The following is a 13,944-nucleotide window of genomic DNA, read 5'->3' on the forward strand; positions in this document are numbered from 1 at the left end:
CTCCATTAATTTACCTGGAACAGAAGTTAAACTAACAGGTCTATAATTACTTGTGTCAGCCTTTGATCCTCCTTTGTGAATTGGGGTTACATTTGCACATCTCCAGTCTATGGGTACCTCCCCTGAGTCCAAAGAAGCTCTCATAATTATGGCTAGGGGTTTGCATACTTCCTTTGCTGCCTCCTTTAATATAACTGGATAGATCCCATCCACCCCAGGTGCCTTTTTTATGTTTATCCTCAACAATCTCTCCTCCACTTTCCTCTCAGTTATTACAAAATCATCCAGCTCACTGCCAATGTTTACTTTACCTACATCATTCTCCTTCCTGAATAACTCCTCATGCGTGAATGTAGATGCAAAATACTCGTTTAGATTGTTAGCCACCTGAGCAGGATCCTCAACTGTTGAACCATCAATATCCAGTGGACCAATCTGATTCATCCCTTTCCTTCTCGAGTTCAAGTATGTAAAGAACTCCTTTCTGTTTTTCTGTGCATCCTTTGCCAAGGATTTTTCGTAGTCTGCCTTTGCCTGCCTAATCTCCTTTGTGACTTGGTTACAGACCAACTTATATCTATCATAGGCTTCCATGTCACCCATTAATTTGTATGTATCCCATGCAATTTTCTTCTCTGCCACATGTCTCATTAGTCCATCTGACAACCATTTAGGCCTAAACCTTGAACAATATTTCTCAGTTGGTATGTAAAGCCTGGTAGCCACCAAGATTAGTTCCTTGAATGCTTCCCATTTTGAGTTTGCTGTTGGTAACATCATCAGTTGGTCCCACTGTATAGAATTTAAATACTGTCTCAGACCATCATAGTCGCCTTTACGAAAACAAAAACCCTTCCCTTTACCTCTGATGGTAGTTACCTCCTTGAGTAAATCCCACTTCAACACACTGTGATCACTGCCACCTAGTGGTTCATTTATCTGCAGGTTCTTAATGCATGAAGAATCACTACTGATAATCAGATCAAGAGTATTGCTCCCTCTTGTTGCCTCACGAACATGCTGATGTAGAAAACAATCATCCAATAAATCCACAAAAGCCTTGCTAGTGTGCGAGTGACCAACCCACAAATTCCAGTCAATATCTGGGAAATTAAAATCCCCCATTATAAGACTCTCTGATTTACTGGCCCACTCTATTTCCCTGTACAATATATTATTATACTCATCAGAGTCATTAGGCCTATAGCACACTCCTACTCTCAATTTTGATTTCTCTATGCTTATGTCACACCAAACTGACTCGACACTGCCCTGTCCATCGATGTCAACTGGCTTCACTTCCTTTGACTTTATGTGTTTCTTAATTAATAGCATAACCCCTCCTCCCCTCCTGTCCTGTCTATCCTTTCTACATACATTGTATTCCCCAAATTCCAGTTCCGCATTACTTATATCGGTGTGACACCACGTCTCTGATATCCCAACAATATCTGCCTTTGATGTTTTGAGCAATACCTCAAATTCATCAAATTTATTTACCAAACTCCTAGCATTGGTGTACACGCAGGTATACATGCACCTGTTTCTATTCTTAGCTACCCTAACACAACCCATGTGTTTACTTGTAACGCAATGACTACCAGCAGTCTCTGAAATATCCTGCATCTTGTTTTTCAGACTTCTGCTCATTTCAATAGAAGCAGTGCAAGAATCACTTCCACCTCTGCCAGTGGCTACTGTTAATCTATTAGTCCTTGTATCCCCCCCAACTAGCAGTTTTCCGACCCACCTAACACTGCCTCGACAGCATCAGCAAAAATTCTTGCTCCCTTTCTATTTAAGTGTATCCCATCCCTGTAGAAGCAATCTCTCCTGTTAACAAGTACAGTCCAGGCTGAAAAAAATTCTACCCCTTGAGCCTTGCACAATCCCTCCAGGGCCGAATTGATCGACAAGGCTCTCATCATATACTCCCTCCTATCGTGTCTGGGCAGAATTGCAGACACTTTCAAGTTCAACCCTAATTCACGGCTTTTTTTCAACAGTGACCTGTACTTGCTAAGTAATTCCGCCGGTCTCCTACTCTTAATATCATTAGTGCCAACGTGTACAACTATATCACCTTTTGTGCCCTTAAAAGATGATATCCGCTCTACAACGTCATCAACCTTTGCCCCTGGCAGACATACCCTGGTCCTATTCCACCTATCCTTTTTACAAAGCATGTTCCCCGTTTCCCTGACAATAGAGTCACCAACATCTACTAGTTCCTGTGGGACCAGCGCATTCTGCCTAGGGGGCTGCCCCTGTGTTGCCTGATGACCAAGTGCAAGCTCTGGCGTTGATGTGGGCAGCTGAGAGCTTGATGGGCCCCTCAATTTATTTCCTTCGAGGGCATCCACCCTGTCCTTCAAGGTCTCATAACGCCCATAACAACGCTGAGTTGTCGCCTGATTTCCTTGCACTCCTTACATCGTACACACACAAAGACATCCCCCTTGGCAGTATCATGTCCCGTACCCGACTGCTCCGCAAACATCAAGCAAACAGTGCATTTTAATAGACTGTGATTCAGAGGGCAACTGCGCCCCTCAGTTCTCCCCTGAACCACAGCACTCCCATTAGCTTGAGCCTTTTGCTTTGCTGCTCTGGTCAGAGTCATGATTCCAATTTAATTCAATAAAATTTAAAACAAAAATTAAATCCTTAAGTTATATCCCAAAACAGTTATGTTATATATATATATATATATATTTTTTTTTTTTTTTTTTTTCGGTATCTAGTGTTCCCTTTATACAACTTCTGTATCACGTGTACCACTATAGTTATGTATTAATTATTTGTTATGATTAAGTCGTTATATATATTTATAGAGTTAAAAATACAATTTAATTGATAATAAAGTTTATCAAGATTAATAGATTTACTGATTAATTGACAATATTATATTATGCAGTATACTACACTAAGCTTATGCTATCGTGTAAAAATGGCGGGAATTCACGAATGGTATTTCTACGGACTCGTAAGTACCGATTAGCTTCGAAATCCCGCTATCTCAATCCAGAACAAACCAAGGATCCTGACCAGGTCCACAATCCACTTACAGAAGACAATTCGATACAACAATCGGTCAATAAATCGACTAAATCTGGCTAAAAGACCTCTCGTTCAATTTGTGACACGTGGATTTGATACCGTTACCGATACTAAGTAATATCTACGAAATCTCTGTCTAAGTTAAACTTTAAACTAAGTATCGTAACTAGGAATATAAAGCTACTCTAGAAAATAAGTTAATATGACAATTTAAACTAATAAAGCAGAAAATAAATCAGGAAAAACTTCTCTGTTTGAAGAGCTTTAAGGAGCAATGTCTGCACAGGCTAACCTCGCACCCTCGTCACACAGATATAAGGAATGCAGAACTGGAATTTGGGGAGTACAACATCTGCAGAAAGGATAGACAGGATAGGAAGGGAGGAGGGGTTATGCTATTAGTTAAGAAACACATAAAATCCAAGGAAGTGAAGCCAGTCGACATTGCTGGACAGTGCAGTGTCGAGTCAGTTTGGTGTGACATAAGCATTGGGAGATCAAAATTGAGAGTAGGAGTGTGCTATAGGCCTAATGACTCTGATGAGTGTAATAAGAAACTGTACAGGGAAATAGAGTGGGCCAGTAAATCAGAGTCTTATAATGGGGGATTTTAATTTCTCAGATATTGACTGGAATTTGGGGGCTGGTCACTCACACACTAGCATGGCTTTTGTGGATTTATTGGATGATTGTTTTCTACATCAGCATGTTTGGGAGGCAACTAGAGGGAGTAATACTCTTGATTTGATTATCAGTAATGATTCTTCATACATTAAGAATCTGCAGATAAAGGAACCACTAGGTGGCAGTGATCACAGTGTGTTGAAGTGGGATTTACTCAAAGAGGTAACTACCATCACTGATAAAGGGAAGGGTTATTGCTTTCGTAAAGGCAACTACGATGGTCTGAGACAGTATTTAAATTCTATACAGTGGGACCAACTGATGATGTTACCAACAGCAAATTCAAAATGGGAAGCATTCAAAGAACTTATCTTGGAAGCTACTAGAATTTATATACCAACTAAGAAATATTGTTAAAGGTTTAGGCCTAAATGGATGTCAGATGAACTAATGAGACATATGGCAGAGAAGAAAAATGCATGGGATACATATAAATTAACACGTGACACAGAAGCCTATGAGATATATAAGTTGATTTGTAACCAAGTTACAAAGGAGGTTAGGCAGGCGAAGGCAGATTATGAGAAATCTTTGGCAAGCGATGCAAAGAAAAACAGCAAAGAGTGCTTTACTTATGTAAACTCTAGAAGGAAGGGGATGAATCAGATTGGTCCACTTGATATCGATGGTTCTTCCTCTTGCTCAGAATAATTACCTCAGAGGGTATAAATTCAAATTGAGGAAAGACAGATGTAGGATAGATGTGCGGAAATTTGCCTTTAGCCATCGGGTAGTTGGTTGGTGGAACAGACTTCCATCCCATGTTGTGGAAGTTGATAGCCTAAATAAATTTAAGGCTCAGCTGGACATGTATTTCGAACGAACAGAGGGGTGAAATGGAAGTTTTTTTTTTTTTTTTTTTGCTAATGCTGCATAAGCTTGCTTTCTTCCATCATATGCCTCTACTAATGCTAATCTCCTTGCCTAACCCCTGAAATGGTAGTCAAACCCAGATTCTATTGAATCTAGCAGTACTGCAAGAAATTATGCTTTCACAGAATCTCAAAAAATAACTGTTCTATTCTGTTGTTTCATCTGTTGAATGTTGTGGATCTCATCTTGTAGCATGTGAGGAATGCAAAGCTGGCAAGCTCTCAAGAGAATCCCTTTAACTATGCCAGCTATTAAACTTTAGAGAGGATTTGAATAATCGTGGAGAACTGACCTGGTATCTGTGGACTTCCAGTGCACAATAGTAATAAATGAAACTGTCCCAAATCTTAACAAGTATGTCAAAGAAGCGTATGCTGTGATTTTGTTCTAATTCCAGGGTAAAGTTTATGTTTGTTTCAGTGTTGTTGATGTGAGAATCAAATACTCTTAAATTTTTCATGTTATGACTCTTTTCACAAGGATATTGTCTACCTACAAAGCCATAACTTAGGCATGATTAGATAATTAGAGTCAAAGTCTGCTGAGAATTCCTACAAAGAGATAGGGGACAGTGAAATTTCCATGCTTAATCACTTCTTTTTGAAGTTTAAACTTGTCTGGAACTGGAAATAGTCCTTATAATATTTATATGGAGTATGATATCACACACTGATAAAAGTGTATAGTGGTCTGTCTGTGTTTCTGTGTTTTTGAGGTGCTTGGTCATTTAGGTTTAGCTTCTTGAAGAGATACTGGGAAGCATTGATTTAGTATTTGTATTAGGAATTCAGTAGTAAATGATAAAAGAAAGAAAGCCCACACAGCATAGGCAAAAAAAAAAAAAAAAAAACCACTTCCCTAATCCTCTATCCATTCCCTCTAATAGTTTACCTAGTTCTTCCTTCAATTTATTTAGACTACCCACTTCCCAAACACCAGACAGAAGCCTGTTCCAGCAATCAGCTACCTGCTGGTCAAAGGCAAACTTCTACCCATCTGTCCTTCAGCAGGTGAGCAGGAGCAGCAGTGCATAGCACACGGTTCTTAATTAGACCAGGGTTCGATCCCATGACCACCAAATACGGAGGATGCAGTAAGGTCAGGGAATGACACCGCATATCCCCAGAGTAATATGGCCTTAGTTGCTAATGCTCCTAAAAACCAAATAACAACAACTGTCCTTCAGCCATCCTTCCTCAATTTGAATTTATGTCCCCTGATGTGTAGTCCGAGCAAGAGGAAAGATTCTTTCAGCTTTGAGCTTACTCAATCCATTCAAAGCCATAGAAACTTCATTCAGCTCTCTTTGTAGGTGCCTAGTCTCCAGACACTAAAGTTTACAGAACTGAAGTATTTCTTGGTAAGACCACCCTTTTGTTCTCCTCAATAATCCTGTTGCCCTTCTCTGCACCCATTCCAGTAGATCCACATCCATAATAAAATGAGGCTCCTAGACCTGCATGCAGTACTAAAGAACTCGTTATCCTGGCCAATTTTCTATCTCCCATTACCTAATTATTGCTTTGTATTGGGATAATTACCTTCCTATCCCTGTTGGAAAAATTCCTGTATATCATTGACAAAACCCCATGAGCTGTCCTGGCAGCCTGGGTACATTTCTCAGAGAACCTCATGTTTGACTGGATAATTTTTCTTTCTTATACAAGATAATCACCTCCTTATTACTGCTCAAAATATTCCTGTATATTATTGACAAAACCCCATGAGCTCTCCTAACAGCCTGTCTGCAATACTCAGAGAACTTCATGTCTGACTGGACATGCACAGTCTCTTTCAATCTCCACTTCCCTGAGTGTTCTCCCACACAGTTGGTAACTTATTCTAAGATTACCGCTAGAATTCTTCATTTGCCACTTCTCAGCCCATCTTTCTAATTTCTCTAGATCTTGTTGCAGTAGCATACCCTGCCAACTTTTATATCATGTGAAAACTTAAGACATTAGACCTGATATTCCTTCATTAACATCATTAATAAATATATTAAACAACACTGGGCCCAGCACTCAATCCTGGGGAACTCCTCTAATAATAGTAGAAGAAGTGCAACCAGGAAGTACAGTGCCCATTGATAACCATTTTTGTACTTCACCATTACATTATTCCTTTATTTATAGCAGTAATACCCAGATGCCCACCCTAATGCCCAGAACCAGTCCCAAAATTTACACGGCCCCATTCAAGAATTACTTGCAGGGGCCCCGTGTAGGAATTACTTTCAGGGCCCTGTTTGTTATTTCCTTACCTCCAGAAGTTTTCAAGTCAATTTGCACAAGTGCTCTTGGAGTGATGATAACGTGGGTAACCACAGGCTCATTGATCGAAATGTGGAAAAAACACAAATGATATTATTATTTAGAGTGCTTCTCAAACTATCTGTGTTGAAGGACCAGTTTCTTTTATTTCCAATCCATCGCTGACCGATACTTTTGTAAAATACAATAAAAATGAATTACTAGAAAAATTTTGTTTGTCACCACCCGGTAACAAACAGTTTGCGAAATGGCACCGGTCTGTGGACCACATTTTGAGTATCACTGATTTAGACCATTTGAGCATGGAGCCCTGTTTGACAGAACTGGTTGCACATGCATGTGGCTGACCCTGCTAATGCCACGCTACTCCAGTCTGTACAGCAGTCTTTTATGTGGAACAGTATCAAAACTTTTTTGAAATCTAAATTGATGTCAAAATTATTTTTTATATTCAGTTACTTTGTTTCTGCTTCTTAGTATCCAGTCAGATTAGTCAGACAAGATTTTCCCCTTAACAAATATGTGCTGTGACTGTGGTATAACTTCATTCTTATCCTATTTGCTCAGATTAAAAACCTGAGGGGGCATAAACTCAAATTGAGGAAAGATAGTTGTAGAATAAATATGTGGAAATTTGCATTTAGCCAGCGAGTAGTTGATTGCTGGAACAAATTTCCACCTGTCATTGTGGAAGTTGATAGCTTAAATAAATATAAATTCAAGAAGTGGACAAAGTTTTGGAGTGAATGTGTGGGTGAAATGGGAAGTTTTTTTTATTTTTTGGCCGATGCTGTGTAAGCTTGCTTTCTTGCATCATATGCCTGTGCTAATGCTATCTACACGAACTTGCATTACTTCTTTAATCGTTGACTTTATTATTTTCCTTGGAATAAAAGTGAAACTAAGCTAATAGATCTGTAATTACTCATGTCATCTTTTGATGTCTTTGTAAATTGGGGATATATTTGCACAACTCCAGCTCATAGGACTCCCCTAAATCCAAGAATACTCTCATAATTATGGCTGAAAGTTTGCTTACCTCTTTTTCTGCTTCCCTTAATTTAATTGGATAGATCCCATCAGCTGCAAGTTCCTATTTACTTTTGGCCTAAGCAGTTTCTCTTCTATTTTCCTCTAAGTTGTTATTACAAAATCATTTATCTCCCTGTTAGAATTTGATAAACTTTTGTCATTCCCATCCCTAAAAAAATCATGTGTGAATGTAAATACAAAATATTTATTCAGTTTTCCAGCAACGTGAGCAGGATGATCAACAGTTAAACCATTCATATCAATCAGACCAATGTGACTCATCTTCTTCCTTCTAGGGTTTACATGGTTAAAAATTCTTTGCTGCATTTCTTTGTCAGAGAATTCTCATAATATGCTTTAGCTTGCCTAACCTGCTTTGTGAGCTGATTTAGTGTGGATGTTTGAATCTGTCTCAAACAAACATAACAAACATTTGTACAGAGTGGGACAAGAAAGAGATTTTCCATTTAACTATAGCCTGAGCTGAGTGGTGGATGCCACTCACTCTCAGACAGACTGGGGGGCCCTTTTTTGTGAACTTTGATGCTCCCAAAAATGAATAGGAATTCAGAGTTGTTAAGATTGAGGAGCATCTGTATCTTGTCAATGTTCTTCTCATTGTTCAGCAAAGTTTTAAGAATATTCTTTATTTTTCTTTCTAGGAACATTGTAGACCCATCTTTCAGGATACTATTCTTTGATCTTGTAGAATGTTGAATGAATTTGGCAAGGTGAATGAACATGACCATTCTATCCTCTTTATCAGCTTTAGTGATGTGAATGAAGTTTTTAAGTGGTCAGAGAGTGCTAGCTTCATTTGGATAAAGATTGTTGTATTTGTGTTAAATGTATTTATATTAAAATAGTTAAGTTACTGCCAACTAAAATTCCTAGTGAACTACTGTACAAAACCATGGAGTCATTCTGTACATCAAATATCCAATAACCATCAGAAATGTAGGACAAGTGATAATAGTTGATGAAAAGAGTTCATTAGGTCAGAGTACAAATAATGATAAAGACTGGGGGTAATTTCTACACAGCTGGATGAGTAATAATCATACAACTTGAAAAGAGTGCATTCATCAATATGCCAAACTCTGTGAGGCTTCTCCACAGGATACAGAGCAAACTTAATACATTTCTTCTTTGCTCTCCAACCCCATTTTCTAGGACCATTATAAATAACAGAGTTTTCAATCTAAGGAGAGGAATTCAGTTGCTCTAAACGATGCATTACCACAGGCAACACCACTCAGGGAGATTGTATCATTTCCCACCCTCCCCACCTCCACTTGCAACTTTAGCCAATGTTAGCAATTTTAGGAGACAGCACATAGATTCGGGAAATAGAAGTATTTTGCCCACATTGGGAAAAAAAAATACCACTTTTACAGGTATTTGATTACCCCTCCCCCACACACACATACGCACACCCATCAGCAACCCTGGCAGTCAGATCTGACTTGGCTAGCTCCAATAGTAATCAATTGGCTGCACTAATCTCACTTCTTCCTTACAATTCCCTCCCCCCGGTAAAAGAGTTAGTGCCTTGGGAATACATAATTTGATTCACAACTACTATAGCAGTAAGTAGGACTTACAGAGGCTGAGGTAGCTGTTTCTTAGTAAAGGAGTAAGTTTGTTCTCCTACCCAATACCCCCCCCCAATCCTTGAGATGTTATTGTTTTTGAGCACATGTCAAGGATATGGACAACCCCAGAACCAGAGAGTGGCCCTCATTCTAGATTTGGTAAAAACTCTGGATAACTACAACATAGATTGAACAGAGACACTAGGGATGTAGGTAACCTCTCAGAGTCTGAAAAAATGACATTAAACCAACTCAAAAAAAGACCATAACCTGCATATTAGCAAAGTGGACAGAGAAAGTTTTCCTTGAATGCCATAGATTTTTGCAGTAAAACCAATCAAATACAGTTCCAGGAAGAGGATAAGTTGGAGAGCTGTGATGTTGAATCAATATTCATCAATATACCCTTTCCTGAAGCTATTACCACCCTTTTAAACAGGATCAATGTTCCTCTACTGCACTCTTTGTCATTTCCTCTATGATTTTACCTGCACTTAAATTATATTGATTGATCTGTAGTTTCTCAAATTACTCTTATAATTGCCTTTATGTATTTCTGATACATTGGCACTTCTTCAGTCCAAAGATGCTCTCATTAATTTGGTCTTCAAAAGTGGTTGTTGCTGTTTTTATTTTCATAGCACATTAACATCTAAGGCTGTATTGTGCTGATCTCCAAAGGAAAAATAAGCTTACCCTATAGTCAGCTCTGGGGCTTCCTTAATGTCATTAACCACAAAGGTTATGAGTTGTTTCAATAGGTAGATTAATCCTACTTATTAAAATCCTGTCTAATTAATCCTTTCTAATAATTATTTTGGATAATTAGACCACTTACTAGTATAGTCCATATTCATTGTTTTTGCTCACAGAATTCTTTTAATATAATAGGATATACCCCCTCACCCGCTTATGGAACAAACTCCTTTTTTAAATTTCTGCATACACCCTGTCACAAACAGCAAGAAATTCCATTTCTTAAAGAATTAGCACACAGTCAATGAAAATTTTGAAGGGTGAATCTTTATATATAAACAAACTTCATATGTAGCTACTTAAGCGACCACCATTTCTTGTTGCCAAGTGAAAGTGATATATGATGGCATGGGAAAATTGTTATTGCCCCTCATTCAAAAAGCTGGACACCACTATTGCTAAAGCAGTTAAGAAAGTAAGGTCAAACACACATAGCATTTCTATCGAATATACAGGAATAGTGAATGTGCAATGTGTTCCCAAATCCTTTACAAAATGAACACCTTATTGGGTGTTAGTTTTGTAAAGTACAGTACATGATACAAATTTTGAAAACACTTCTATATGATGGGGAATATCTTCAAGTTTTTATTTGCCATTCATAAAATGTACATGTTGCTGCAGTAGAAAGCAGTATAATCACTAAACTGTATAATCATAGAGAAGTATACCAACAAAATTCCATTCTAATAAAAATCTAATAAACATTATTGTTATGACCCCTTGACCTTCACTTGCCTTCATTGCAAATGCTTGCTGACCAATGAAAATGCATATATGTATTAATTACTCTTGAAAGTGCCCCATCTAGGAGGTTGAAAATACCAAGAGAAGACCCTTATTAAAATGTCTGCATCCATATTAAAGCATACCCATTTTAGAGAGGTCATCTAAATGTAATTTCTAATACTTCTGGCCGGGACCCAAGCCTGAGTGTCCACAAGTGGTGCTCTTTTTTTTTTAGATAGGTGTCTGTTAAGGGACGTTTCACTGTGATGTATATATTTGATATATATATATATATATATATATATATATATATCTATTAGTATCTATATTTTATATCTAAATGTCTATTAGTATCTATATTTTATATCTAACAAAGATATAATATATATTACTGCATATTATTTCTTACTACTTACAATATATGCTGATTCATAATATATGTTTTATAAAATAAATAAGTAATAATAGGGAAGAAGCCAGTTTAAATAATTAACCAAACATAAAACTAACTATATAATTTCTAATGCAATAGCATCAACCTTCAGCAAGAAAAATAACTGTATTTATTTATATAAACTTGTAGACAAAATTGTAACAAAGTTGACTCATGGTCTGTCACATACTTTTCACCCATAATTCTGAATAAACAATAATGTATCACTTCTAAAAGCTACTCAAATAAGTCTGTATGCATAATTAGGGAAGTAGATGGAGTTAAAGTCGCTAATCTTGAACCATCAATTAATAAGAAATAGATGGGAGGTGTGGCAATAAATTTCCCGGACTGGTGCTGTTGTGGTCCTGTTCGATGAGTTTGAAAATAAACAGAAATGGTATGTTGTAGTTCAAACTTCTTCCAGCGGATAGCGGTATGGAGATTGGCCATTAGGCTGACAGATTGAAATTAACAACCAGTTTCATCAGTAGTGAGTTAACATTCTGTGTCATAATTTTTCAATGGAGCAATGATCAAATATCAAATTTTACTTTAAAATGTGAAATATTAAAAATGTTCATAATGACGAAATGTTAAGTCTTACCAGTGTGTTTGAATGGTATAAGCAGTTCACTTCTGTCTTTGAACTGCTTCTGTCTTTGAACTGTTTGAATGGTATAAGCAGTTCAAAGACAGAAGTGAGGATGTTTGCCATGACACAAGAAGTGGGTTTCTGTGAACATCTCAAAATGAGAACGGAGTTGAAAAGGTTTGGAAAATTGTGGGAAGAGATCATCATTTAACACTCAGAATGATGGCTGATGAGTTGGATATGGATAAGGAGATGATTCACCAAATTTTACATGCAGATTTAGAGAAAAGAAAGGTCTGTGAAAAATTTGTGCTACACAGCCTCATGGATGAGCAGAAGCAACGAAGAGCATCATTACGCAAAGTTTTCATCTAGACTGACAGTCATAATTTCCTTGACTGTATTGTCCTTGGAGATGAGTGTTGGATATTTCACTACAACTTAGAGACAAAGCATCAGAGCATGCAGTAGACTTTAAAATCATCCCCAAAGCCAAAAAAAGTTTTGTTTACAGAAGTCCAGAATCAAGACAATGCTGATCACATTTTTCGACAAGCAGAGTGTGATTCAAATTTGTACCTGAAAGGGAGAGTCAATGCTGAGTTCAAGTGAGGCCACAATTTTGAGAGAAAGGCATGTGGTTCTTGTTGCATAACAATGCCCTCCCACATTCTCCACTTTTTTGGGAAGACATTTCTGATAAAACATGGCATTGTTCAGATCAATCACCCAATCTAATGATAGCAGACAACTTCTTTACCAAGGTGAAAACTGCCCTCAAAAGAAGAAGATTTCAGGATGTTGAGGACATAAAGAAAAATTTAACCACTAAACTGATCGTCTCTCTAGATGTCTTTGCTGATTCTTTTCAAAAACATTTAGAATGGTGTAATAAGTGCATTCGATCAAGTGGTGATTACTTTGAATAAAACTATTTTTGAGCTCCTTCGCTTTGTGTTCTTTTTATTACGTAAGTTCAGGAATACTGCCACACCTCATATTTTACTGAAAGGTCTCTCAGGCAGGGTGCTGCCACTGCAGACTTAAACTCTCCACTTTTTAAATAGCTAGTGACTTACAAAGAATATAAAATGATTGCATTAATGTGTTGTGCAACCTGATGATTATTGTGCTTGTCTATAGATCATCAAAAGCTAAGTTACTTCAAGATAATTCAGCAAAAAAAATCAGATATGTAACAGGTTAGAGCTATAAAAATATTATATATAACTGATATCACAGATTGATATAACTGAAAATAGTGGGAGAAATCGAGGCCGCCGTAGCCTAGTGGTCAGGCGCGCGGGTGCATAAGTACACGTGCCTTGAGTGACCGGGGTTCAAGCCCATGACTACTGAATACGGTGCTGTTTCTTGTATTCTGTCTATCTTGTGAACTCCTCTGACCGTTTGGTCGTCCCAGAGTATAAACAGAAAATTTATTTATTTTATTAAATTACATTCAAACATATTATGTATATATGAGTAATACATTTTAAATTAGTTAACTAATTTAGATATTAAATTCTGATATAACAAATGCCCAATAATTTTGCAGCTTTAGGCAGTGATAAGAAAAGGAAGAAAAAGAACAATATGGTTCATCAAATAAATCAAAATCTTCCTCCAGATATGGAATTGGCAACTCTTCAGGAGCTTCCTCATCATGGTACATTTGTACAGCAGAATAATGCTTTATATACCTTGAGGTTTGTGAGTCTTTATTATGTTCAGAATTTCACAAAAAAATAATAATATTCTACATTTTCTAAATGTAGTAGAGTATTACTAAATATAATACAATATAATTCTAAATGTAGTACACCTGTAAAATACATACAATGCAATTTTATATAGATGCATATTTATATAATACTTAAAAAAATAAGGTATCTATCTAATCAACTATCTGTG

General features: G+C 37.2%; 1 protein-coding gene across 1 annotated transcript in view; it reads left to right on the forward strand.

Moving 5' to 3' along the window:
• Window positions 1-13,944, forward strand: part of LOC150091323 (proto-oncogene tyrosine-protein kinase ROS-like) — a 712,204-nt gene that overhangs the window by 583,198 nt on the left and 115,062 nt on the right. Inside the window, exon 32 of the mRNA XM_090389969.1 lies at window positions 13,589-13,739. Coding sequence (XP_090246095.1) covers window positions 13,589-13,739 — 151 coding nt within the window. The remainder of the gene's footprint in view (window positions 1-13,588; window positions 13,740-13,944) is intronic.

Source organism: Mastigoproctus giganteus, chromosome 1 (assembly GCF_048544385.1).
Source record: "Mastigoproctus giganteus isolate SK-2022 chromosome 1, ASM4854438v1, whole genome shotgun sequence".
Lineage (NCBI taxonomy): Eukaryota > Metazoa > Arthropoda > Arachnida > Uropygi > Thelyphonidae > Mastigoproctus > Mastigoproctus giganteus.